At 50.4% G+C, this 26,813-nt stretch overlaps 1 protein-coding gene across 4 annotated transcripts in view; it reads left to right on the top strand.

Moving 5' to 3' along the window:
- The window catches only part of nox4 (NADPH oxidase 4), a 428,930-nt gene that overhangs the window by 391,271 nt on the left and 10,846 nt on the right, over window positions 1-26,813 (top strand). For all 4 annotated transcript variants that reach the window (XM_072476467.1, XM_072476468.1, XM_072476466.1 and 1 more), the window contains 2 exons: window positions 15,272-15,340; window positions 20,464-20,564. In XM_072476467.1, coding sequence (XP_072332568.1) covers window positions 15,272-15,340; window positions 20,464-20,564 — 170 coding nt within the window. The remainder of the gene's footprint in view (window positions 1-15,271; window positions 15,341-20,463; window positions 20,565-26,813) is intronic.

The raw sequence follows: 26,813 nt of genomic DNA on the forward strand, positions 1-26,813 counted from the left end.
ACCTACCAGTCAGTTATCTCCTTTGTACCCACTACCTACCAGTCAGCTCTCTCCTTTGTACCCACTACCTACAAGTCAGCTCTCTCCTTTGTACCCACTACCTACCAGTCAGTTATCTCCTTTGTACCCACTACCTACCAGTCAGCTCTCTCCTTTGTACCCACTACCTACCAGTCAGTTATCTCCTTTGTACCCACTACCTACCAGTCAGTTCTCTCCTTTACCCACTACCTACCAGTCAGCTCTCTCCCTTGTACCCACTACCTACCAGTCAGCTCTCTCCTTTGTACCCACTACCTACCAGTCAGCTCTCTCCTTTGTACCCACTACCTGCAAGTCAGCTCTCTCCTTTGTACCCACTACCTACCAGTCAGTTATCTCCTTTGTACCCACTACCTACCAGTCAGCTCTCTCCTTTGTACCCACTACCTACCAGTCAGTTATCTCCTTTGTACCCACTACCTACCAGTCAGTTCTCTCCTTTACCCACTACCTACCAGTCAGCTCTCTCCTTTGTACCCACTACCTACCAGTCAGTTATCTCCTTTGTACCCACTACCTACCCGTCAGCTCTCTCCTTTGTACCCACTACCTACCAGTCAGTTCTCTCCTTTGTACCCACTACCTACCAGTCAGCTCTCTCCTTTGTACCCACTACCTACAAGTCAGTTCTCTCCTTTGTACCCACTACCTACCAGTCAGCTCTCTCGTTTGTACCCACTACCTACCAGTCAGTTATCTCCTTTGTACCCACTACCTACCAGTCAGTTCTCTCCTTTGTACCCACTACCTACCAGTCAGCTCTCTCCTTTGTACCCACTACCTACCAGTCATTTCTCTCCTTTGTACCCACTACCTACCAGTCAGCTCTCTCCTTTGTACCCACTACCTACCAGTCAGTTATCTCCTTTGTACCCACTACCTACCAGTCAGCTCTCTCCTTTGTACCCACTACCTACCAGTCAGTTATCTCCTTTGTACCCACTACCTACAAGTCAGTTCTCTCCTTTGTACCCACTACCTACAAGTCAGCTCTCTCCTTTGTACCCACTACCTACCAGTCAGTTATCTCCTTTGTACCCACTACCTACCAGTCAGCTCTCTCCTTTGTACCCACTACCTACAAGTCAGCTCTCTCCTTTGTACCCACTACCTACAAGTCAGCTCTCTCCTTTGCACCCACTACCTACAAGTCAGCTCTCTCCTTTGTACCCACTACCTACCAGTCAGTTATCTCCTTTGTACCCACTACCTACAAGTCAGTTCTCTCTTTTGTACCCACTACCTACCAGCCAGCTCTCTCCTTTGTACCCACTACCTACAAGTCAGTTCTCTCCTTTGTACCCACTACCTACCAGTCAGCTCTCTCCTTTGTACCCACTACCTACCAGTCAGTTATCTCCTTTGTACCCACTACCTACAAGTCAGTTCTCTCTTTTGTACCCACTACCTACCAGTCAGCTCTCTCCTTTGTACCCACTACCTACCAGTCAGCTCTCTCCCTTGTACCCACTACCTACCAGTCAGTTCTCTCCTTTACCCACCACCTACCAGTCAGTTCTCTCCTTTGTACCCACTACCTACCAGTCAGCTCTCTCCTTTGTACCCACTACCTTCCAGTCAGCTCTCTCCCTTGTACCCACTACCTACTAGTCAGTTCTCTCCCTTGTACCCACTACCTACCAGTCAGCTCTCTCCTTTGTACCCACTACCTACCAGTCAGTTCTCTCCTTTGTACCCACTACCTACCAGTCAGCTCTCTCCCTTGTACCCACTACCTACTAGTCAGTTCTCTCCCTTGTACCCACTACCTACCAGTCAGCTCTCTCCTTTGTACCCACTACCTACCAGTCAGTTCTCTCCTTTGTACCCACTACCTACCAGTCAGCTCTCTCCCTTGTACCCACTACCTACCAGTCAGCTCTCTCCCTTGTACCCACTACCTACCAGTCAGCTCTCTCCTTTGTACCCACTACCTACCAGTCAGTTCTCTCCCTTGTACCCACTACCTACCAGTCAGCTCTCTCCTTTGTACCCACTACCTACCAGTCAGCTCTCTCCCTTGTACCCACTACCTACCAGTCAGCTCTCTCCTTTGTACCCACTACCTACCAGTCAGCTCTCTCCTTTGTACCCACTACCTACTAGTCAGTTCTCTCCCTTGTACCCACTACCTACCAGTCAGCTCTCTCCTTTGTACCCACTACCTACCAGTCAGTTCTCTCCCTTGTACCCACTACCTACCAGTCAGCTCTCTCCTTTGTACCCACTACCTACCAGTCAGCTCCCTCCTTTGTACCCACTACCTACCAGTCAGCTCTCTCCCTTGTACCCACTACCTACCAGTCAGTTCTCTCCTTTAACCACTACCTACCAGTCATTTCTCTCCTTTGTACCCACTACCTACCAGTCAGTTCTCTCCTTTGTACCCACTACCTACCAGTCAGTTATCTCCTTTGTACCCACTACCTACCAGTCAGCTCTCTCCCTTGTACCCACTACCTACCAGTCAGTTCTCTCCTTTACCCACTACCTACCAGTCATTTCTCTCCTTTGTACCCACTACCTACCAGTCAGCTCTCTCCTTTGTACCCACTACCTACCAGTCAGTTATCTCCTTTGTACCCACTACCTACCAGTCAGCTCTCTCCCTTGTACCCACTATCTACCAGTCAGTTATCTGCTTTGTACCCACTACCTACCAGTCAGTTATCTCCTTTGTACCCACTACCTACCAGCCTGCTCTCTCCCTTGTACCTACTGCCAACCAATCAGCTCTCTCCCTTGTACCCACTACCTACCAGCCAGCTCTCTCCCTTGTACCCACTACCTACCAGTCAGCTCTCTCCTTTGTACCCACTACCTACCAGTCAGCTCCCTCCTTTGTACCCACTACCTACCAGTCAGCTCTCTCCTTTGTACCCATTACCTACCAATCAGTTTTTTCCCTTGTGCTGAAGTCACTTTTCAGAAATTGACATCAACTCTTCTGGTACCACTGCGTGTGGGACTGCTCTGCTCCACCCCTCTACCCCCTCACAGGTCAGCTCCTGTAACTGTAACTTAACTTATTATCTATATTCCTCAGTCGTTTATATACATTGATTTTATATATTAGGTCCTTTTCCCCCACTTCTCCGAATTGCCACTGTCTCTAAATTCCCAATGAAGCCACACTGTTCAAGGCCACCCCGTTTCAGAACCGCTATGTTCAGTCTGCTCTCTGCTCCAGAGAAAACAGCCTGAGCCTATCCAGCCTCTCATCATAGCTCAAAAGCTCCAACCCAGGCAACCTCCTGGTAAATCTGCATTGCATCCTCAGCAGTACAATTACATCCTTCCTATAGTGAGCTGACCAGAACGGCACACAATATTCCAGCTGTGGCCTAACAAATGTTTTGTACAGCTCTAACATAACCTCCCTGCTCTTCTCATCTATGCCACCCAGCACTGATTCCTGTGATACACCATTGAACACCACTCTCCAGCCACATAAACAGTCTTCAACCACCACTCTCTATCTCCTACCACCACGACAGTTTTTGATCCAACTTGCCAAGTTACACTAGATCCCATGTGCTTTTACCTTCTTCATCAATCTCACATGTGGAACCTTGTCAAAGTCTGAAATCTATATAAACTACAACAGCTGCACTACCCTCATCTACACATCCGATCACTTCCTCGAAAAATTCAATCAAATTTGTTAGGCATGACCTCCCTCTGACAAAGCCATGCTGACTGCTCCTGATCAAACCTTGTCTCTCCAAGTGGAGATTGAGTCTATCCTTTGAAATTTTCTCCAATAGTTTCCCTACCACTGATGTGAGACTCACTGATCTGTCATTCCCACACTTCTTGAAAAATGGAACCACATTATTTGTCCTCCAATACCCTTCACCTCTCTTGTGGCCAGAAACGAATAAATAATTTGGGTCAGAGTCCCTGTAATTTCCTTCCTTGTCTCCCACAGTAGCCTGGGATACAACTCATCTGGTCCTGGGGATTTTTCCACTTCTGTACCAGCCAAAACCTCCAATACCTCTTCGCTCCCTATCTCAAACTGTTCAAGGACCTTACAGTCCTTCTCCCCGAATTCTGAAGACAGATATGAAATATTTGTTTAAGACCCTACCAATGTCCTCCAGCTCCACGCAACATGGCTGAACTCCCTCTGTCTTGGTTCCTTTACTATATTATGGTATAAGTAATGGTATAACTCACTGTCGAGTGAGTTTAAACTCCTCCTAGCAGTACTAGCAAACCCACCCGCAAGGATGGTTGTCCCGCTCTGGTTCAGATATAGACTGTCCTGCTTGTTCATGCCCCACCTTCCCCAGAAATGGTCCCAGTGATCCAGGAATCAAAAAACCTTTCTCCTGCACCAACTCTTGAGCCATGCATTAATCTTCCCTAGTCTCCTATTTTGGTATTCGCTAGCATGTGGGACCAGGAGTAGTCCAGAGATTATAACCTTTGAGGTCCTGCTTTTTAATCTGCTGTCCAGTTCCCTAAATTCTTGACGCAAGACCTTATTCTTCATTCTACCTATATTGTTGCTATCAACGTGTACCACGGCCTCTGACATATCATCCTCCCCCTTTAGGATGACCTGCAGCTGTTCAATAACATCCCTGACGCTGGGTCCAGGGAGGCAACACACCATCCTGGAATCAGTTTAGCAGTGCAGAAATTGCCTGTCTGCTTCCCTAACTAATTAATCCCCTGTCAATATTGCTTTTCCTTCCTCCCCTCCTGTACAGTCAGGAGGTGACTTCAGGCTTGTGGTGCCAGAAGCTGACTGAACTCCTTTGAGGAACCAGCACCCTCATCAACTTCCAAAATGGATAACCTATTTGAGGGCGGGACCCGATTTAAGAGTGGGACCTCAGGGGACTCTTGCACCACATATCTATTTATCTTGGACTGCCTGGTGGTCACTATTCTTTCCTCCAGTCCCATGAGCTGTGGTATGACCATCTCTCTAAGCATGCTATCCACATAAGTCTCAGCCTTGTGGATGTGCCACAGTGTCTCCATGAGGGTCCATGAGTTCCCACATATGGCAGGTCACACATTCCACTCGACTGACCTCACCTGCCATGACTTAAATGTTATTTTGTTTTGTTTGCTCCTTTTTCTAATTACTTGAGCTCCTTTTCTCTTACCTTAGTCTCCTTGTCTAATTCTACTTCAGCCTTACTATAATCACTTGTCACCTTATTATGCTGGCTCTGACTTTCACTTACCCCATTGCTTCTCAGTTAATCCCTTAATATTACACTTGTCTAATTTATTACTATTTAGGGTCAGTCCTTAATGTTAGTTCCTTGCTTGCCAAGTCCAACCTTACTTACCTAATCAGCTGCTTCCCCTTGCCCTGTGCTACCTGCTGAATCCTGCCATCACTTCGGGAGCTCCACCTCGGAATTCAGTGAAGGTTTGCTCTCTCTCCGGCCTCCAGTGCTCTGTGCCTCTGGCCCACGCTGTGCTGCTCCTTTTAAAGTGTCCCAGGTGCTCCGATCAGCTTCTCCCCACCAGGTCTGCTCTCTCTCTGACCTCCGGTGCTCTGTGCTTCTGGCCCACGCTGTGCTGCTCCATTTAAGCTGCTTTGATTAGCTGCTCCCCATCAGATTCGCTCTCTCTTTGGCCCCTGATGCTGTCAAGCTAGCTATCAGGTGGGAAACCTTTCAAAAAAATTCATCATGGAACCTGTGGTGAAATCCGATAAGATATGTTGGAATCCATACTTCCAACCACCTCCCCCCCCCCCCACTCCAACCATCATCTGACTGCACGTCTGAGCTCCAAGTAAACATCTGGGTCGAAGACAGGTTCATCCATAGGAAGTGGAAGTGGTGAACCGAATCACTGTGAAATGGTCAATGAGCTTGGAGAAACATAACCCAGCATTTAGTCAGCTTGTATTCACCAAACAAAAATGTTCCTTTTTGGTTCAAAATGGGAGGCCTACACATGTGCACGGATGGCTATTATGAGAAATGGAAAACATATTATTGGGGTAAAGTGAAGGGAGGTGTAGCTTGTGTCTAAATGTTTCTACTTGACCTACTTCTCTAAGACATGCAATAATTATAATTGAATAATGGCTACTGAATCTACTACTCCCCCCTTTTGCCGTCCCACCCTCTACCTCAAATCACACAAGACAGACATATGCAGAGGGAGGGGGGAAGAGATAAAAATAAAGAGGTTTAATACAAAATGGAAGATGAGTGTCCTTTCTTCGGATGTTGACACCGTTGCAGCAATAGGTTGTTCTTCCAGGATGCAGAATGATTGCAAACCACCGGTTGGATTGAAAACAAGGATATTTTGGCAGTAACATTCAGTCAGAACTCCCAGATGGTAGGATACCCTCTGGGGAGTCATTTTTACTTGTATTAACCTGGGCCTTCATTCAGAAGAACAGCCTCAGGCCAGTTTGATTCTTAAGACTCTCGGTCTCACCCTCTCCCCAGTTTCCACCTGTGGTTCAAAGTTAGCTGGTTTCCAGACCCAACAGAATATTCCCTAGCTTTACTGAGGAAAAAGAGAGTTCCCCACACAAGATTTCAAAGAGGGTTTTTAAACAGTTGACCCTGCCTGCAGCTGCTGGCTGGATTGCATTTTCTTTGCAGCTCAATCTGGCTGTAGAGAGAAAGGTCTTTATCTTAACTTTGAACCTTCAGAAAGAATTCATCAGGTGAGAGAGTTAAATCAGACCCTCCAGTTTTTGTTCAAAACTAAACTAAAAGCAAAACACAGCCCCACAGAGGAGGGTCTATCCCAGAATGGTCAGCACCAATCAGCATAGATTGTCAGCTATGCCCTAGCAATCTGAAACAGCTCATTGGCTGACAGCCAAGTCCATCAAGATGTGTCATCATTGATGTCATACCAAACAAGAATCTTGCTGCAGATTCCTTTTTTTAAACATTAAAGGTGATGTCCATCTTAAAGGCCTAGGTCCCTTCAAACTACCAGGTATCTGCAATTGCCTGAGGTTGTAACTATCATGCACCCTCCCTGGAAAATGTGCATCCATGTGCATGAATCGGTTCTGGTGGTCACATACCAGCTGCACATTGAGGGAGTGGAACCCTTTCCTGTTTACAAAGGGATCCTCCTGGTGCCGTGGGTCACAAAGAGCCCCCTTCACCTGATGCAGACCAGCTCTCGTGCTGTAATAAGTCAAATGATCAGTTTCAATGGCTCCATACTGATAACAGTCATTTACCTGTGAGGGATGAGAGAGTCAGGCTGGTGATGCAGCCGGAAAACATCGGTATCTCCTCTGACCCATTGCCTCTCAGACCTCGAAGCAGCCAGTCCCTGACCGTTTGCTGCGGCTGCTGCTCACTCACAAGTCAGGTGCCCTCCCACCTCCATTGCAAGATTGGCACTGGCCTAATGCCCTCGCCAAATCAGAGTCGCCATTGGGCTCCCGTCTGGTTCTCCCACTCCCTTTTCTCTATTAGACTGTGGGTTCTGACAGGAGGGTTATATGCTCGTGCAGCCTTCATGGGTAGGGTCCGCCTTGGGGGTTAATGGATCCTCACTGGCACGGGTTGGGGTCCAGCAAATAGGCAATCCCAGTGCCTCGCGATCCCATGCACACAAGTGTTTAGCCCTGAACCCTGAGTATTCATCCCACTCCTGCCTTTGAGACTGTGGTCAGCTGACATTGGTTTTTTTTAAATTTAGAGTACACAATTATTTTTTTTCCAAGTAAAGGGCAATTTAGCGTGGCCAGTTCACCTAAACTGCACATCTTTGGGTTGTGGGGCAGAAACCCATGCAGACACGGGGAGAATGTGCAAACTCCACACCGCCAGTGACCCAGGGCTGGGATTCGTACCTGGGTCCTCAGCATTGTAGTCCCAGTGCTAACCACTGTGCCACGTTCCGCCCCAGCTGACATTGTGTTAACTCTTGATGGAGAATTAGTTTGACGAGCTTGTGTCTCGGATTTTAGAGAGCACAAGTTTTTGCTTCAGGGATAGGCAAGGCTAATAGGCACCCTTCTTATTTGGACTGCATAATTCCGAGATCTCACTGCCGTTGGGCCTTTACACTTAAGACTCCTGGACAGCCACTCCATTAATTCCACCATCCCCCCACATCCGGCTGGGCACCATGTTGTCTTCTCTTTCGGGCTCTCATTAACCCAGACCATGCAACGCGGTTCCTTCACACTCATCACACCCCACCCCATGTAGCCCACAGCCACCCCATACCCCCATGCCACAGACATCAGACTAACATAGCCCTGTAAGAACTTTTAAACAACACTGGCAGCAGATTTACACAACCTATAAGAACTTTGAAACAAGAGAGAACAAACATCAGGACCAGCCACACCAACCGCGACCCCCATCCCGGAAACCCCCTGCCCCCTCAGCTCCGGAACTGTCTAGCGGGCTCTGTCCCCTTGGACTCCCTGGTGCTCACCTCCTTCCTCACTCTTGGAGGTCATGGCATCTGGTACCGGTCTGTAAAAATCAGAAGTAATTTGCGGAGTCGTGATGTCAAGCCTGGTGGGTGGGAAGTTTCAATGAGGGCTGAAGGCACGACATTAACCGCGCTAAGTACACTATAATGGATCCAAATTCATACAGATCAGGGGCGTCATTCTCCGACCCCCCAGCGGGTCGGAGAATGGCCGTTGGCCGCCATGAATCCCGCCCCCGCCGGTTGCCGAAGTCTCCGAAGGGAGAAAAGTCGGCGGGGCGTTAATGGCGCCGCTGACGTCGGAGAATGGCACGGGTCTGCGCAAGGCAGCCGATTTTCGGCCTGCCGATATTCTCCCTTCCGGATGGGCCGAAGTCCCGTCGACATGATGACCGTTCACGTCGGCGTAAATCAAACCTCCTTTTCATCGGCGTGAACCTGTGCTCCAGGTTCACGCCGACCAGCGTGGAGGTGAGTGACGGCCTGGTTGGCCGCTGAGCAGGCGATGGCATGGCCGCAGTCTGAATGTGTGGGGAGAGGTGTGTCTCGGATTGTGTGTGTGTGTGGCGGGGGGGGGGGGGGGGGGTTTAGAGTGGGATGGGCTCCGGGGGAGTACCGGGAGGGGGGTCCGTGCCGGGGAGGGGGATGGGGGGGGTCCGTGCCGGGGAGGGGGATGGCGGGTCCGTGCTGGGGAGGGAGATGGGGGGGTCCGTGCCGGGGAGGAGGATGGGGGGGGGGCCCGTGCCGGGGAGGAGGTTGGGGTCCGTGCTGGGGAGGGGATGGGGGTCCGTGCCGGGGAGGGGGATGGGGGGGGTCCTTGCCGGGGATGGGGGGGGGTGTCCGTGCCGGGGAGGGGGATGGTGGGGGGGTCCGTGCGGGGAGGGGGATGGGGGGTCCGTGCCGGGGAGGGGGATGGCGGGGTCCGTGCCGGGGAGGGGGATGGGGGGGGGGTCTGTGCCGGGGAGGAGGATGAGGGGGTGGGGTTCGTGCCGGGGAGGAGGTTGGGGTCCGTGCCGGGGAGGGGGACCCGTGCCGGGGAGGGGGATGGGGGGGGGTCCGTGCCAGGGAGGGGGTGTCCGTGCCGGGGAGGGGGGGGGTGCGAGGGCAAGTGAATTGGTCCACCTGGCCAGGTGCCAGCCTCCAACAGTTGGACCCATGCGGTCCATGCCACCTGGCTGGGGGGAAGGAGGGGATATGGGCAATGATGACATGTCGTCGTTCCCCCCGCCCCCCCCCCAACCAGGCCGTCATGTTTTCCGATCATCCAGCGATGTTGGCCGCTGTGGCGGCAGCCGCTAATGTCCATGTTGCCCTGGATGAGGAGGAGGAGGAGGAGCGTGCCAGAGAGGCGGCGCAGCCTGCCGCAGAGGGCAGGCGGCAGCCGCCCAGGTGGGAGGGACACCTGACCGACAGGACGAGGAGGGGGGGGGAGGACGTCGCGGCCCCACGGCAACGGAGGCACCCGAGGGGCGCCCCGTGTGTACCGGCCCCGGCAGTCATACCAGGACCTCACGGACCGGGAATGCAGGAAGAGACTCCGGATGAGGCGGGAAACCGTGGCACACATCTGACACCTGCTGGCACACCTGTCACCGCGTGGCACTGGCGGGGGACACCCTCTCCCCGTGTCCGTCAAGGTTACGGTGGCCCTGAACTTTTATGCAACGGGGTCATTCCAGGCACCGAGTGGGGACCTGTCCGGCATATCGCAGACATCGGTGCATCCGGGCAGTGACAGATGCCCTATATGCCATGTTGCACCGCTACATCCGCTTCCCTGTGGACCGGGCCAGCCAAGATGCCCGGGCCGTGGGCTTCTCTGCCGTGGCTGGGTTCCCCATGGTCCAGGGCGCGATTGATGGGATGCACGTCGCCGTGCAGCCACCTGCAGATAACAGGGCCGTGTTCACCAATAGGAAGGGCACCTATTCGATGAACGTACAGGTGGTCTGCGACCACCGCATGATGATCCTGCAAGTCTGCGCCCGTTACCCAGGCAGTGTACACGACTCATACGTGTTGTCGCGGTCATCCATCCCCAGCATGTACGAGGGACGCCATCCCCGGCTGAGGGGTTGGTTGCTGGGCGACAGGGGCTACCCATTGCGATCGTGGCTGATGACGCCTATACGGAGGCCACGCAATGAGGCGGAGAACCGCTACAATGATGCCCATGTAGCGACAAGGGGAGTGATAGAGAGGTGCTTTGGCGTGCTGAAGATGCGTTTCAGGTGCCTGGACCTCTCTGGGGGCGCCCTCCAGAATCGGTCAGATAGGGTCGGCCGCATCATTGTGGTGTGCTGCGTCCTGCACAACATAGCCCAGCAGAGGGGCGATGTGCCGCAGGCAGAGGAGGGCGGAGTGGAGGAGCAGCAGGAAGAGGCGCAGCCCTCCCCAGATGAGGGGGATGGGGGGCAATGGTCAGGGCAGACGGGGTAGACACAGGCGGTGGCTGTCCACCGTTACCGGCTGGCCCAGCGGGCACGGGACAGACTGATAGCCGCCCGCTTCACTGACTAGATGGGCGTGGGAATCGGGTAGTATGGCCACAGACCGCATACCATGCCAACAGCCGTCCACCCACACCCCCCACCCACTCACCGCCCTCCCCAACCCCACCCACCCCACCCGCATGCACCCACCCCCCCCCCATTGCGGATCCACCTGCGGCACAACGGGCCGGGCTCACACAGTTGCGGGTGGACGCGTGTCTATTGCAGGCCATGGAGGATGATGACAACCCGCCCTGCGGTGAGCTCCTGGCTCCACATCGTTGGACTATGTCTGACCCATGGCCACAGTACCACCATCCACCCGGACCATCCCTGCATGCGGCTGTGACACTGCAGCGCACGGTCCCGTCCTCTGCCCGGGGGGATGTTGATGGCGGCCCAGGGGGAATGGGGCAGACTCACCTGGGCCTGAGGTAAGACCACCCCTCACACACACACTTGCGCTCAACGTACATGACACCCCCGCCCGCTTTGGACAGAGCACAAAGGCAGCTTCTGTAGATGTAACATTGACTTTAATAACCAAACGAGTTCATGCACGTGCCCTTGCCCCTAAAACTCATCTGTGCCCTGCACCCGTGCCAACTTACTCAGTGTCTAATTGTTTGGCCTTACGGGCCCTTTGACTACGTCTACGTGGTCCCCCAGACGGTACAGCAGAACTGGAGGTGGACTCCTATGATTCCTGCCCTCTGACACTGGATCCCTTTGGCGGCCGTTTCCTGGGGTGTCCTGGCCTAGATGGGCCAGGCTGCGGCCCGGGCGACTGGGATGGCGAGCTGCCAGCCTGTCCTGCCCGTTGCCCACCCGATGCACCTGGGACGGAAGGGGGGGTGTCCGAGGTGTCGCGGTGTACCGGGACCTCCCCTACAGGGGTAGCCGGGACGGACCACACCACCTCCTCCTCCCTCGGGGTGCCCGATGGCCCCCAGGCCTCTACATGGGTGGGGGATGCGAACGGACTGGCCATCCGACGCCCCTCCGACATCTGGCGCTGCCAGTCCTGGAGGCCCATGCTGGTATCGACAGGGGTCTGCAGGTTTGCAGCCATGGAGCCCAGGGGGTTGGCAAACCATGTCTGTGACAGTGCGACGCCGGCTCGCACATGGCCACTGGCGCCGATGCCCTCAGCGATGGCCTGCTGAGACTGGGCCATGGCCTGCAGAGACTGGGCCATGGCCTGCAGAGACTGGACTATGGTGTTGAGCGCCTCTGCCATCTGGCGCTGGCACTGGCTCATGGCCTCCTGTCAGAGGGCAGCCGTGTCCTGGGCCACAGACGCCGCCTGCACGGAAAGCCCCAGGCCTCGCAAACCGTTCCCCATGTCTGACACCGTCGCACCCATTGCCTCCACCGCGGACGCCACCCGTGCGGTGTCGGACTGGGTGGCACGCATGACCGGCACCACTTCCAGCTCCTGGACGCGGGTGGACTCCTCCACCTGCGACTGCAGCCGCCGCAAGCCGGCCGTCACCCTCTTCGCTTGTCTCCGGGTCGGTGGTTGCATCGGATCTATGTGTGGGTGTGGAAACTCCAGGAACCCGAGATCCATCTGGGCGGCAGATGTTCGCTTGGGCTGGGCTGCCCTCCGATCGACCAGCCCCTCTGCTGCTCCTACCTCCACCTGCTGGACCGGGACGGCTGTGTTGTGCGCACCAGTGAGTATACCAGACGCCTCATCACTAAAGTGCCCAACCGAGGTGAGTATTTCTGCGATGGTGGAGGGTGTTGGTGACAGCAGTGGCGTTGTGTCGTGCTCTTCGTCCCACTCTGAGTCCATGGCACTTTGGGGTGGGGTTTCGTCTCCACCCATCCACTCTGAGTCACTGTCCGGTATTTTGTCTTCCTGGGTAGTGCTGTCCCGGGTAGGGGTGTCCTGGGCAGTGCTGTCCCGGGTAGTGGTGTCCTGGGTAGTGGTGTCCTGGGTAGTGGTGTCCTGGGTAGTGGTGGCCTGGGTAATGGTGTCCTGGCTCGGATGTGACGGGGGCCTGTGGCAGCCCCCCTCGTCGCTGGGTGGTCGCTCCCGCACGTGACGGGGGAGTCGTCTCACTATTGCTCCAGGTCTCTCCGTCTCCCGTGGTGTGCGAGGGGCATATCTGCGGGCGTCGCATGCTGGAGGGTCCGGGTCTCTCTGTCTCCCATGGCCTCTGAGGGGCATCCTGCGGGTGTCACATGCTGGAGGGTCCGGGTCTCTCTGTCTCCCGTGGCCTCCGAGGGGCATCCTGCGGGTGGTCTGCATCTGCGGGGATGGGTGCCTGGACGTTTGGTCCTGCGATACACAATGAAGCATGCATGGTTAGACACGCAGGCAGTGATCAGGTGGTATGGGGGAGGGGGATATAGGGGAGGGGGGATATGGGGACGGGCTGTCGGTGGCTCACTTGCTAGTACGCCCCCGACCTCTGCGTTCTCCCCGTGTCTGCGTGGGTTTCCTCCGGGTGCTCCGGTTTCCTCCCACAGTCCAAAGATGTGGCGGTTAGGTGGATTGGCCCTGCTAAATTGCCCTTAGTGTTCAAAATTGCCCTTAGTGTTGGGCGGGGTTACTGGGTAATGGGGATAGGGTGGAGGTGTGCGGTTTGGTAGGGTGCTCTTTCCAAGAGCCGGTGCAGACTTGATGGGCCGAATGGCCTCCTTCTGCGCTGTAAATTCTATGAAAACCTCCCGGTCGTCAGGTCCGCCAGCCAGTTCCAGGGCCATTTCCTCGTGTTCGGTCAGTGGCCTCTCATCAGCGGGGCCTCCTCCAGTCCTCACATGCTCCCTATTGTTGTGTGCGCGCTTCTCCTGTGGGGGGGGGGGGGGGGGGGGGGGGGGGGTTGGTGGCAGGAGTAAAAGGCAACACTGTTAGGCAGGTATATGAATGCACGCCATCGGTTGCGCGTGCATTGCAGAGGTTAAGGTTAGGGCTGGATTCACTTGGGGATATGGGGGAGGGGGGTATATGGGGAGGGGGATATGGGAGAGGGGGGATATGGGGGAGGCTCACCCTGCCTGCTCTGACGAGGTCGTTCACCTTCTTGTGGCACTGGGTGCCTGTCCGTGGTGTCAGGGCCACAGCGGTGACGGCCTCTGCCACCTCCCTCCACAGAGGCCGGCTGTGGTGTGGGGCAACTCTGCGGCCGTGCCCGGGATACAGGGCGTCCCTCCTCTGCTCCACTGCGTCCAGGAGCGCCTCCACATCCCGTGACTCAAACCTCGGGGCTGACCGGCGGCCAGCCATCCAGTCGGGTGTTCCGGTCGGGTGTTTCGGCCGGGTGGGGGGGAGCAGCGCGGCCTTATGAGCCGTCACGCCGTGCGGCGCGCATGACGCTGCACGGCGTCAACCACGTGTGCAAGCGCGGTACCCGTTAACGTCGCTGCTAGCCCATTTCGGGCCGGAGACTTTCGACCCATTTTTCCGACGTGACGCAAGTCGGATTTGCGCCGTTTTTTGCGCCGATCGGCGGACTTTGCACCGATAACGGAGAATTTCGCCCCAGGTTCACGCCCTTCCTGGGCATGAACCTGATTGTGGCATCGGGAAGGGAAGATTGCATTCTGATATTTCGCCAGCGCAAATCCCATTTTTGGCCTCTTGTGAGTTTTAGCAGCCATTACAAGATTTGCACCCGTGGCTAACAGGCCACTAAATCTCACCCAAGGTTGAAAAGAATAGAAGGGAAGGCAACGTAAATTGTGAAGTAGTGAGTGATGAGTTTGTGTCACAGTTGGCTTTTAAAATTCTGAAGATTGTAAGTGAGAAGGAAGAGTTTTCACATTGATGCAGCCTGGGAAAGGAAATGCTAAAATATGAGACTTTAAAATGTATGTTTATTTTTGCTTATTTAGGATGTAGGATGGAAGTAAAATATTGTAAGATGCGATATCTGCAACTTGGAAGAAATAAAGGAAAGAGGTTCAGAGGCAGATTGAGCAGAATAATAAAGATCAAACCAAAAGGAAAGTTATGACAGACAGAAAGAAAGAATTTGACACTGTCACCAGCTACCTGAAAGGAGAAAGTGATCCATTTTCCAACATTCATAACCCGCAACTTGACGTTTACAATCATTCACCAAACGATGCTGTGTACATGCTTTCTCCAAGAAATTGTTTGTTGGCATTACTCATTTTTATGCATAAGTATTAAGTGAGCAAAAGTTCCCTCTATTGTAGTTGTCATTCTCCATGGTGGCCTAAGTGGATTCCTATCCTGATATCGGTGTAGTAAGTCTATTTAAACCTGTCCAAGCTGCTGGTAAATTTGGTGGGCCATTCAGTTGTTGTTGTCTTAATTGACTTTGACTGGGCTATTTTTCCATTTCCAGCTTTGGCAGGAGAACCGGCCAGACTACTTGAACATCCAGCTGTACCTCAGTCGAACAGATGGGATGCAGGTAATTTAAAGCTGGCTGCATTTCAGATGTCTTTGCTCACATATGCTTATTTTATTACAATCACTCTCAATGCAACAACTACTTTTTCGTTGCTCGAGGAAACAGGTTAAAATCCTTTCTTTAGATCCTATTCGCTGAGGGGTGTTTTTGTTTCTTGGAAAGCTGAGAAACCGGGATTAGGTGTGAGAATATGGTACACAAGGTTGAGAAGAATAAAAGGGAAGGCAGGGTAAATCAGGTAGCAGTGACAAGGTTATGTCACAGTTGGCTTCAAGATTCTGAAGATTGTAACTACCTTTAATTTTATTACAATTTATTCAAATTTGTGCTTTATAAATCAGCTTTAATCGCATGCAATTATGTATTTTTTGTCACGTCGACTATCTTTAATTAGCATTGATTTTTTATCATTGCTGGATGGCAAAAAACAATGATGATTCCTAACCTCTTGCTTGAGAAGAAATTCAGTTGGACAGGAATTAATATATGCTGTTATTTAGGTTTTTCTTCAACCCGATGACACTGAGAAAAGTATAAACAATGGCCGAGGAGATGATGAACCTTCTTGTTGGCAAAGACACAAAACTTTTGATTAATTTTCAAGTTAGGAGGGAAGAAAGCTCCCTCACACCTTTCTGCCCTTAATTAAAATGTGCAGTTTAAAGACTTCAGCTAGTCAAGACAAAGTAAATGAATAGTAAATTTGGTGAATGCTCGATGCAATTCAAAGTCTGGAATTTCTTTCAGCTTTTTTTCAGACAAAAGTAAATGTCAATGCAATGGTAACTACAGTTGGTTCTGAATGAAAATCTCTAAACCTGAGGCAATTCTTAAGGTTAATATTGGGCGCAATTTAACATATAAGTTTCTAAGTGCGGGAGTGAGCGGGAACTGCCGCGGGTTTTTCCACAGTCGGCCCGGCGAGACCGTCACCGGCATCAAACGTTAATTGGGTCACTTAACGAGGTCCCACAGGCTTCCGCTGGCTGATTCGTCAGGACCGCACCCACCAGCTCCCCGCTAACAAGGGGGAATAGTACTTAAACCGATCTCGCTGAGCAAGCCCCACGCAGCCATGCCACCAAGGAGACCAGCTCCAAAATTCGGGGATGCTGACCTGTCCAGAATGCTGGACGCGCTGGTGTCCAGATGGGATTCCGTACCCCCTTGTGGGGATCAGCCACAGGGCAACCAGTGCATCCTGGGAGAAAGTAGCTGTGGCCGTCAGCACGGGGAGTGTCACCAGGAGGACTGGCACCCAGTGCCGTTAGAAGATTAACCACTTCCACTGGGTCACACTGGTGAGTTGACACTGTCCTCCCTCGTCCTCCTCATCGGAGGTGGCCGCATGTTCCTCCTCCTCCTCTACCTCAGCACATCGCCCCGCTGCTATGCCAGGTTATGTAGGACACAGCAGACCACCACAAAGTGGGCGATCTCTGGGAGGTGTACTGCAGTGCACTCCCAGATTGGTCGAGGCATTGGAAATGCATTTTAAGCTATCCGATATACCGGGTGGCCACATGGGCCTCGTTGTATCGGGTTTGTGCATAGGTCACCAGCCTCCGTGCTTCCGTCTTCAGCCAGGTCCTAAGCGGGTACATAAGCAAGCAACTATTTGCCAGTTAGCCTAACATCTGTCATTGGGAAAATGTTAGAACCCTTTATTAAAGAGGTTATAGCAGGATACTTAGGAAATCTCCAGGTGATCAGACAGAGCCAACATGGCTTTGTGAAAGGAAAATTATGTTTGACTAATCTCTCAGACTTTTTTTGATAAGTAACTTTCAAGGTTGATGAGGGGAACATTTAGTTAGAAAATTTGAATGACATATTTAGATTTCCAAGGCGCATTTGATAAAGTGCCACATCAAAGGCTACTACACAAGATAAGAGTACATGGCTCAGGGGATAACATATTAGCATGGACAAAGGATTGGTTAGTTTACAGGAAGCAGAAAGCTATAACTTGTGTTGTGCCACAGAGATCGGTGCTGGGTCCTCTACTGTTTACAATCTATGGGCGTGATTTAATCAAATGGGAACTATGTCACATAGTGAGCGCATTTAGTTTCCTGGCGCCGAGAAACTCAATGCTATCTTAAGTGACTCCGGTTCGATACGGGACCTCAGCGGGGAACACGGGGCCAAGGCCGCATTTAGTCCCGTTACCTGCACTGAGGAGAACCACTCACCTAAACTCCTCAGTGCAGGGAGAGATTGGGACACCCTGGCCTCCCCTCACACCCCCACACTTGCGCAGGGCACCCCCTTACCTGATCACCGCCACACAAAAAATGCCAGCTTCACACCTTGGCAATGCCAGCTTAGCACCCCGGCAGTGCCCCTGCTAGCTGGCACCTCAACATTGCCAGGCTGGTACCCGGTGGCACTGTCAGTGTGTCAGACTGGCAGTGCTAAGGTGCCCAGGTGACACCAGCAGTGCCAGTGTACCATCCTGCCCAAAGGGCATGCACCTGGGGGCCTCAAAACCCCTGGGAGACCCCCACGAGTGCCGTTCCATCTGGTCCCCGCTTGTGGAGACCAGCACTGAACAACTTACACTTGAGGTGGCGAAGGCAAACTGAGGGCTTCATATCGCGAGATCGCGTTAGATTTTGCAAGGTGTGGTGAGCCGGGTATATCTCGGGAGTAGGGTCTCCTGTCATGTACCAGCCACATTGCGCCGCGGCACACTGCTTTTTGGGTGCAGAGTGACCAGTAGATCATGCCCTGTATCAAAGACTTGGAACAAGGGACCAAATGTATGGTAGCTAAATTTGCCGATGAAACCAAGGTTGATAGGAAAGTAAGTTGTCAAAAAGAGGTAGGTGGTCTGCAAAGGGGTATAGATAGGTTACGGAGTGGGCAGAAATTTGGCAGATGGAGTATCATGTGGGTAAATGTGAAGTTTGGCAGGAAGAATAGAAAAGCAGTATAATATTTAAATGGAAAGAGATTACAGAACTCAGTGATACAGAGGGATCCGTGTGTCCTGGTACATGAATTATACAAAGTTATCATGCAGGTACAACAAGTGATTCGGAAGGCAAATAGAATGTTGGCATTTATTTCAGGAATGGAATATTAAAGGAGAGAAGTTTTACTGCAGCTGTACAGGGCCTTGATAAGGCCACATCTGGAATACTAAGCACACCTTTGGTCTCCTTGCTTGAAAATAGATACAATTTCATTAAATGCAGTACAGAGAAGACTCACTTGAATCTTGCTGGAATGAAGGGTTTCTCTTATGAGGAAAGATTGAACAGGTTAAGCCCATTCCTAATGGAGTTCAGGAGAAAGGGAGGTGATCATATTGAAACATAAAAGATCCTGAGGGGATTGGAAATGGTGGTGCTGTCTGTAAAAACTCAGACACGTCAAACAGTTTATTAGTAAAATGTTTTACCCAGGGCCCCTTATTTGCGAGATGAACAAAGGACAGACACAATTCAACCCAAGTTTATTTTCAAACACAAAGAAACAGTTACCCAAAATTATCCCAAATAGAATATGCCTAATCTTCTAATACTACCCGTGGCAATGACCTGAATAGATCCTCTGAATATCAGTCATCCCAGGGCCAGTGTCTGTGAAGGTGGGTCTCGCACGCTGCTTCCATCTGGCCTCTGGTCCGCCTTCTCCTCTGCATCGAGTCTCCACTGCAGAGGGTTCCTGGGTGCCCAATTCTTATTCTCTCACGCCCTTCCAGAGGTTTCTCTGGCCCTCAGCCAATGAGGTCTCGGGGCAGGAGTTGCCAATTGTCACTCTGCTCGTCACCAGGAACTTCCTCTCAGGGGTCCATCCTCGGGTGCATTGTCTGCATGTAACCTTATCCCAAATATTGTAACGGCGGGAAATCCAGGCACCGGAAAGTCATCTGGGTAATCCGCAACAACTGATCCATTTAAATGGAACGCATTGGGTGCGATCCTCAAGCCTCGTAACCCTCTCGCTCGAGCGAAACGAGGCTGGTGAATAGCGAGAGACGCCGAAAACAAGAACCGTGCCAGGCGCCAAACAGTTTGCGATATAACCGGCCCACTCCCATGGGCGAAATCGGGATCTCGCTGTAGTGTGGCGACAAATCCAATTATCACTATTGGAGCCCTAATTCCATACAATTAATGAGAACCACCCCATATCCAATGGCCTACCGTGATACATCAGCCTCCCCAGCAAGTGGTCATGCTGGCGCTGATTAATACTTTTTAAAAATGTGAACCTGGCGGAAAGGCTTTTGTGAGCGGCCGAGGAGGTGAGCAGCCATCTTTGCTGACAGCCAAAGAGCCGGCCCAGTGCTCGGCAGTGGGGTGGGGGACTCTTGGTTTAGGGGGGGGCGACCCCGGCTGGGGGTGAGAGACCCTCCGCAGGGGTGGGCTGCCATGGGAGGGAAGGGGGAAGCCCCGGGGGGAGGGAGGGCAACCGCACAGTGCACCACGATCACTTGAGCATGCCCAAGGCTCCCTCATTCCCAGTCATGAGGCTACAAACCCTGTTGTGCTCTGATCCCTCTTTCACCATTCGCAATGGTGAGATTGCCATCTTATTTTTCCAATTCCAGAGCCGCCTCTTCCATGGGTGGGGGGAGAACGTCGACCCCACTGCTAATCTGGGCCCATTCTTTAGCATGGTGACCTTCCTGACTCTGCAGGAACCAAGAAGAACAATGTTAACTGTCCAACACAGGAGCATAAGAAAAGGAGTAGGCCATAATGGCTAATCTACAACTCAACTCCACTAACATGCTTTTGTTCCATATCCCTTGACATCATTAACCATGTCGGGCTCTGAATCTTGAAAACTTTAATTCACCCACTTTCCACAGCCTTCTGGGGAAAAAAGCTCCAGATTCCCACGTGTGTGGGGGGGGGTTCCAGTGTGTTGCAAACTACAGAAAACAAGACATGAAATGAGATGATCCCTCTTTAATGGTTCAATCATGTGGAATGCTTAAGATTCAAAACCACACGTCTGAAACAAAATGCGATTGTGCTCTGTGGAAAAGCAGGATAATAGTCATTGGAATGTCATTGACCTTTATATGTCTTCGCAAATTTGGTCTCTTTTCATCAGTCGGTTGTTCTTGTTTACATTATTTTCCTTTTCGTTTTCTTCTTTAGAATTTAAATGGAGAAAAATATCAAGCACTGAACTCAAGGCTAATTATTGGAAAACCTCGTTTGAAACTTCTGTTTAGAGAAATAGCCAAGTGCAATAGACAGTGAGTAAATGTTACATTTCGGATGTTGGGGAAAGTGATAGCAGAAAATTATGTTGTGGCGGTGTGTCACTTGTCTGTTGAAGAGTACCGTCGCAGACCACAAGGCATTACTTTTCTTTCCTTTAAAAAAACATTTAGTGTACCCAATTCATTTTTTCCAATTAAGGGGCAATTTTAGTGGGGCCAATCCACCTAGCCTGCACATCTTTTGGGTAGTGGGGGCGAAACCCACGCAAACACGGGGATAATGTGCAAACTCCACACGGACAGTGGCCCAGAGCCGGGATCGAACCTGGGACCTCGGTGCCGTGAGGCAGCAATGCTAACCGCTGTACCACCGTGCTGCCCACACAAGGCACTTCTTGTAGTTAGATGCTGGCTTTACCACTAAGGATATGCCGAGTGACTGGAACACTCAGAGAACACTATTCAGTCTTTGACGTGGGATACATCTTTTGTGATTCCTGTAAATAATTCAAGAACCGGATTTTCTCGTCAGCAGCAAAGCAAGAGCACTCACTGCTGACCACGAAGGAAGCTGCTCACAATCTTATAGTGATCTCACAGTGGGAATTTTCCCTTTCCCAATGGTAGATTAAATCTGATGCCAAGTCAGATGGTGTGCGGCAGCGGTGATGCCAGCAGTCGACCGATCAAACGGAAATAGTTCCACACACAACAAATCTGGACGTTCGTGCATTTAAAATCCTTCATTTCTAGCTTCAGGTTTTGAAATAATTGGTTGACTGGCAGTAAAACAAAAACAGATCTTTTTATGTTTTTAAAAATATGTGGATTTAAAAAAATATTTGTGGAGAAGTGAGACATTCCACAAAGATAAAATTAGCTGCTCAGAGCGAGAGCAGGTATTTAATGGTAGTTATGAAGTTAGTGCATCATTAGAACCCAATTACAGGGCGGCAAGGTGGCACAGCGGTTAGCACTACTGCCTCACGACCTGGGTTCAATTCCAGCCTCGGGTCACTGTCTGTGTGGAGTTTGCACATTCTCCCCGTGTCCATGTGGGTCTCACCCCACAACCCAAAGATGTGCAGGGTAGGTGGATTGGCCACGCTAAATTGCCCCTGAACTGGAAAAAGAATTGGGTACTCTAAATTTATTTTAGAAAAAGAACCCAGTTACACCTCCTACAACAAGTTTCCACTTTTTCAAGGGTTGTTACAGTGACATTGATAGTGTGATAGTGGAATATGCGTGTATACGAATTGGGAACAGGAGTAAGCCACTTGGCCCTTCGAGCCTGCTCCAACATTCAATAAGATCGTGACTGATCAGCTTGTAACTTCAACCCCACAATCCTGCCTACCCCTGGTAACTTTTCACACCCAGTTCTCATCAATTCATGTTTGCAATTGGAAACCTTTACAGTGAACCCCACGAGGAGCATAAATGCACTAACAGCAACTTCAGGATTCCCATGGCCTGAATCTGATGGTCTGAGGCTTAGCCGGGTTGGGGAAAGAGCATGAATTTGCAATGCTAGGATTCCCTCCAGAATCCTGCCCTCACAAGATAGTGTCTTTAAGCCGGGGCGAGAAGAGCCTCAGATAGGAAGCCCATCCTTGCACCAATTAAGGCCCTTAAATGGCCATTTAATTTTCTGGCTGGCGGGTGGATGGTAGTTCGAGGAGGGGTTTATGCACCTCCATGAGAAGCTCCCTTTGACTGGGGTTGCCCTCCCCTTAGGGCCCAGAGACCTCTGGACCCCTGCCATTTACCTTTCCTCTAGTTCCTGCCACTCAGTTCTAGGCAGCTGGCTGCAGTGGAGATCTGCCAGCCAATCTGATTGGCCGACAGCTCTCCAATGCGGGACTTCTTCCTGGTGATGGGCAAAGGTTCTGCCTTTATCAGTCAACGCTCGTTGGATTGTGAAATGGCATCGGGCCTGTTGGAGACCGTGAGCAATGCCCTTTGGATGGCTGGGGCTGAGCCCCATCATTCTGAAAATTCAGGCCCATGTTATCCTATGCAGGCCTAAAGTTGCTGTCACTTTAGGTGATTTATGGCGAACACTTACTGTTTTGCCATCAATACTTCATGAGGGTGTAAACCTTTTTTTTATTATTCAAATTTCCTGTTTGTTGTTGGGATTCATTTCTTTTAACATTTCCGTTTTATGGAAAAGTTTTCTATTTGTCTATTATATTATGATGAAGAGGGAAGAGGTTCCTGGATCAGGGGTATAATGTGGCTCATTGAAGTAGAACTAAAGATTTTACTCAGTGACAACACTTTTTATGTACTGAGGTTATTCCTGGTAAATGGTGCATTTTAAAATTAGCATATTGAATATGAAGGTCAGTGCATTGATAGCCCAGAAACCTCTGGGGTTCCATCTTAGTCAGCATTGATCTTAGTTCAAGCTAATACCCTACATCAGACATAAATACAATAAGCTAAGATATTCATTCCCGATTTTGATAGAACATTTTCATATGGACATTGGATAGGGAGAGGTTAAGGTGTGATACAGCCAAATATTTGGTTTACTGTCAAAACAACAAGGATAATACCATTCATCTTTATTTTGGCATACAACAACTTGAATAGTGTCCCAACTGAAGAGAACTATTTGGGTGGGGGAAAAAATAGAAAACAAGGAACTACTATTTTCAACGATGGGTCTACAAAATTATGAGTGACATGGACAGAGCGGATAGTCAGAAGCTTTTTCCCAGGGTCAATTACTAGGGGATAGATATAGGTTTAAGGTGCAAAGTTGAGAGGAGATGTGTGAGGGAAGTTTTTTTGCACAGAGGGTAGTGGGTGCCTGAAATTCACTGCCGGAGGAGGTGGTGGAAGCAGGTACGATAGTGACTTTTAAGGGACATGAATAAGGTGGGAATAGGAGGATACGGACCCAAGAAGTGTAGAGGATTTTAGTTTAGACGGGCAGCATGATCGGCGCAGGCTTGGAGGGCCGAAGGGCCTGTTCCTGTGCTGTACTTTTCTTTGCTCTTTGTTCATTAATACCACAGCAGAACCCAGGCCATTACTTCAATTGTGAAGCCTTCGGAACAGAACTAAGCCATTTCGTCCATTGATCTTGCTCAGCCATCCAACTAATTGATAGTTGATCTCTACCCCTAGTCCATTTGCCAACCGTTGATCCATACCAAAGAAAAATCTATCAATCTTGATCTTAGATATCAATTCAGTCAAAAGCGCAGCTTTTTGGGGAAAGAGTTCCAAATTTCAAATGCCTTTTGTGTGGGTAAAAGTGTTTGTTAATTTCACTCCCGAACACTTTCTCAAAAAATACTTACAGTGAGTGGGCAGCACGGTAGTGCAAGTGGATAGCACTGTGGCTTCACAGCGCCAGGGTCCCAGGTTCGATTCCCCGCTGGGTCACTGTCTGTGTGGAGTTTGCACGTTCTCCCCGTGTCTGCGTGGGTTTCCTCCGGGTGCTCCGGTTTCCTCCCACAGTCCAAAGACGTGCAGGCTAGGTGGATTGGCCATGATAAATTGCCCTTGGTGACCAAAAAGGTTAGGAGGGGTTATTGGGTTATGGGGATAGGGTGCAAGTGAGGGCTTAAGTGGGTCGGTGCACACTCGATGGGCCGAATGGCCTCCTTCTGCACTGTATGTTCTATGAGCTAGACCCAATTTGATACATTATTCCAGAAAAACCTGCATCCTGTTGTTCCTTAAATTATTCCAGGATTTACACCACCTCCGCTCTGCCTATGAGTCAATTCCAATGACTGCTCATACTCTATATGAAGAAGCTCCTGATATCACTCACACTGTTATCTTTTCCTAGTTTGAAGTTGTGCCCATTTGTACTATTTATAGTGTTTTTTGTAAAATATTATTCTGGACACGGTGCTGATGCTATGCTCTGACCAGAGTTTGTTCATGACATCTTCTGCTTTATATTCCACTTTTTTGGGTGTATATTTCTAATTTCTATTGGCTGTTTTGATTACGGAATCTAGCAGGCTTGTTAGTCGTGGGTGCAAATCCTGTCATGGCCGCAAAATATCACACGAGGCCAAAAACAGGATTTGCGCCAATGAGATTTCAGAACGTGATCTTCCCAGGTCTATCCTGATGACAGGATGTCTTCCAGGGAAGGTGGGGCTTGTACAAGAACGACGGGTTACACCTGAACTGGAGGGGCACCAATTTCCTGGCTGGAAGGTTTGCAAGTATGGTTTGGGTGGGTTTAAAATAATGTGGCAGGGGTGTGAATCAGAACAGTAAGCCAGCAAGTGTAGAGACTGGGGCTGATCATGGTATCAGGGTCAGGCTGGCTCAGAGGAAGGGCAGGCTGGGGGAGGTCGAACTCAGTGGGCCTGGAGGTCTGGCGTACATCTGCTTCAATGCAGTAATATAACAATGACTATAACAGTAAAACAGATGAACTTAAAGCCTTGATTCATGCGTGGAACTTGGATGTGATTGCTGTAACGAAGACTTAGTTAAAAAAGGGACAGGACTGGCAGTTAAATATTCCAGGATATAGGTGTTTTAGGCGAGACAGAGAGGAAGGTAAAAGAGGTGGGGGAGATGCAATACTGGTTAGAGAACATATTGCAGCTGCACAGAGCGAGGACACCCTGGAAGAATCAAGTCATAAGGCACTGTGTGTAGAGCTCAGAAACAGGAAGGGGGCAGTCACTATGATGCGGGTGTACTACAGGCCTCCCAACAGCCCACGGGAAGTTGAAGAACAGATATGTAAGCAGATTCTGGATAGATGTAGAAATAATAGGGTTGTCGTAGTGGGAGACTTTAATTTTCTTCATATTGACTGGAAATCCCTTAGTGCTAGGGGTCTGGATGATGAGGAATTTGTTAAGTGTGTCCAATAATGTTTTTTGAAACAATATGTGGATAGCTGGCTAGAGAGTGGACGATATTAGGGAACGAGCCCAGCCAGGTCATCAAAGTTGCAGTGGGGGAACTTGTGGCGAACAGTGACTACAATTCCGCAAGCTTTCGGACGCTCATGGAAAAGGACAAGTGTGTCCTAGGGTTAAGGTGCCAAATTGGGAGAAGGCTAACTACAACCAGATTAGGCAGGATTTGGAAGCTGTTGTTTGGGAGAGGCTGTTTAAGGGTAAATCCACATTTGGCATGTGGGAGTCTTTTAAGGAGCAGTTGATGGGAGTACAGGATAGGCATGTGCTGGTAAAGATTCAGGAACTGTGGATGACCAGGGAAATTGCGAGTCTAGTCAAAAAGAAAAAAGATGCATACGTGAGGTCTCGGAAACTAAAAACAGATGAAGCACTTGAAGAATACAAAGAAAGTAGAAAAGAGTTCAAGCAGGGAGATAAGATGGCAAAAAGTTGTCACGAAATGTCCTTGGCAGACAGGATTAAGGAGAATCCCAAGGCATTGTATGCGTATATTAGGAACAAGAGGGTAGCTAGAGAAAGAGTTGGTCCACTCAAGGACAAATGAGGGAAATTATGTGCAGAACCAAAGGAAGTAGGAGAGATCCTTAATGAGTATTTTGCATCGGTATTCACAAAGGACAGGGACCCGTTGATTGGTGGTGTCTCAGACGGATGTGTAAACACTTTAGTGGTCGTTATTACGAGGGAGGAAGTGTTAGGTGTGTTGAAAATGCATTAAGGTAGACAAATCTCCAGGGCCAGATGGCATCTATCCCAGATTGCTGAGGGAGATAAGAGATGAAATCGCTAGGCCTCTAACAGAAATCTTTGTGTCCTTGTTAGCCACAGGTGAGATCCCAGAGGATTGGAGGATAGCCAATGTTGTACCGTTATTTAAGAAGGGTTGCAAGGATAACCCAGGTAATTATAGGCCAGTGAGCTTGACGTCAATGATAGCAAAATTGTTGAAAAAGATTCTTAGAGGTAGGATCTATGCACATTTGGAAGTGAATGGTCTTATTAGCGACAGACAGCATCGTTTTGTACGAGGGAGGTCATGTCTCACTAATTTAATTGAGGTTTTTGAGGAGGTGACCAAAATGATTGACGAGGGAAGGTCTGTGGATGTTGTCTACATGGACTTTAGTAAAGCATTTGATAAGATCCCTCATGGCAGGCTGGTGCAAAAGATTAAATCACATGGGGTCAGGTGTGAACTAACTGGATGGATTCAGAACTGCTTGGCCATAGAAGGCAGAGGGTAGCAGTGGAAGGCTGTTTTTCCGAATGGAGGCCTGTAACTATTGGTGTTCCGCAAGGATCAGTATTGGGACCTCCGCTGTTTGTAATATATAGAAATGACTTGGAAGAAAACGTAGCG

Source organism: Scyliorhinus torazame, chromosome 15 (genome assembly GCF_047496885.1).
Source record: "Scyliorhinus torazame isolate Kashiwa2021f chromosome 15, sScyTor2.1, whole genome shotgun sequence".
Classification (NCBI taxonomy): domain Eukaryota; kingdom Metazoa; phylum Chordata; class Chondrichthyes; order Carcharhiniformes; family Scyliorhinidae; genus Scyliorhinus; species Scyliorhinus torazame.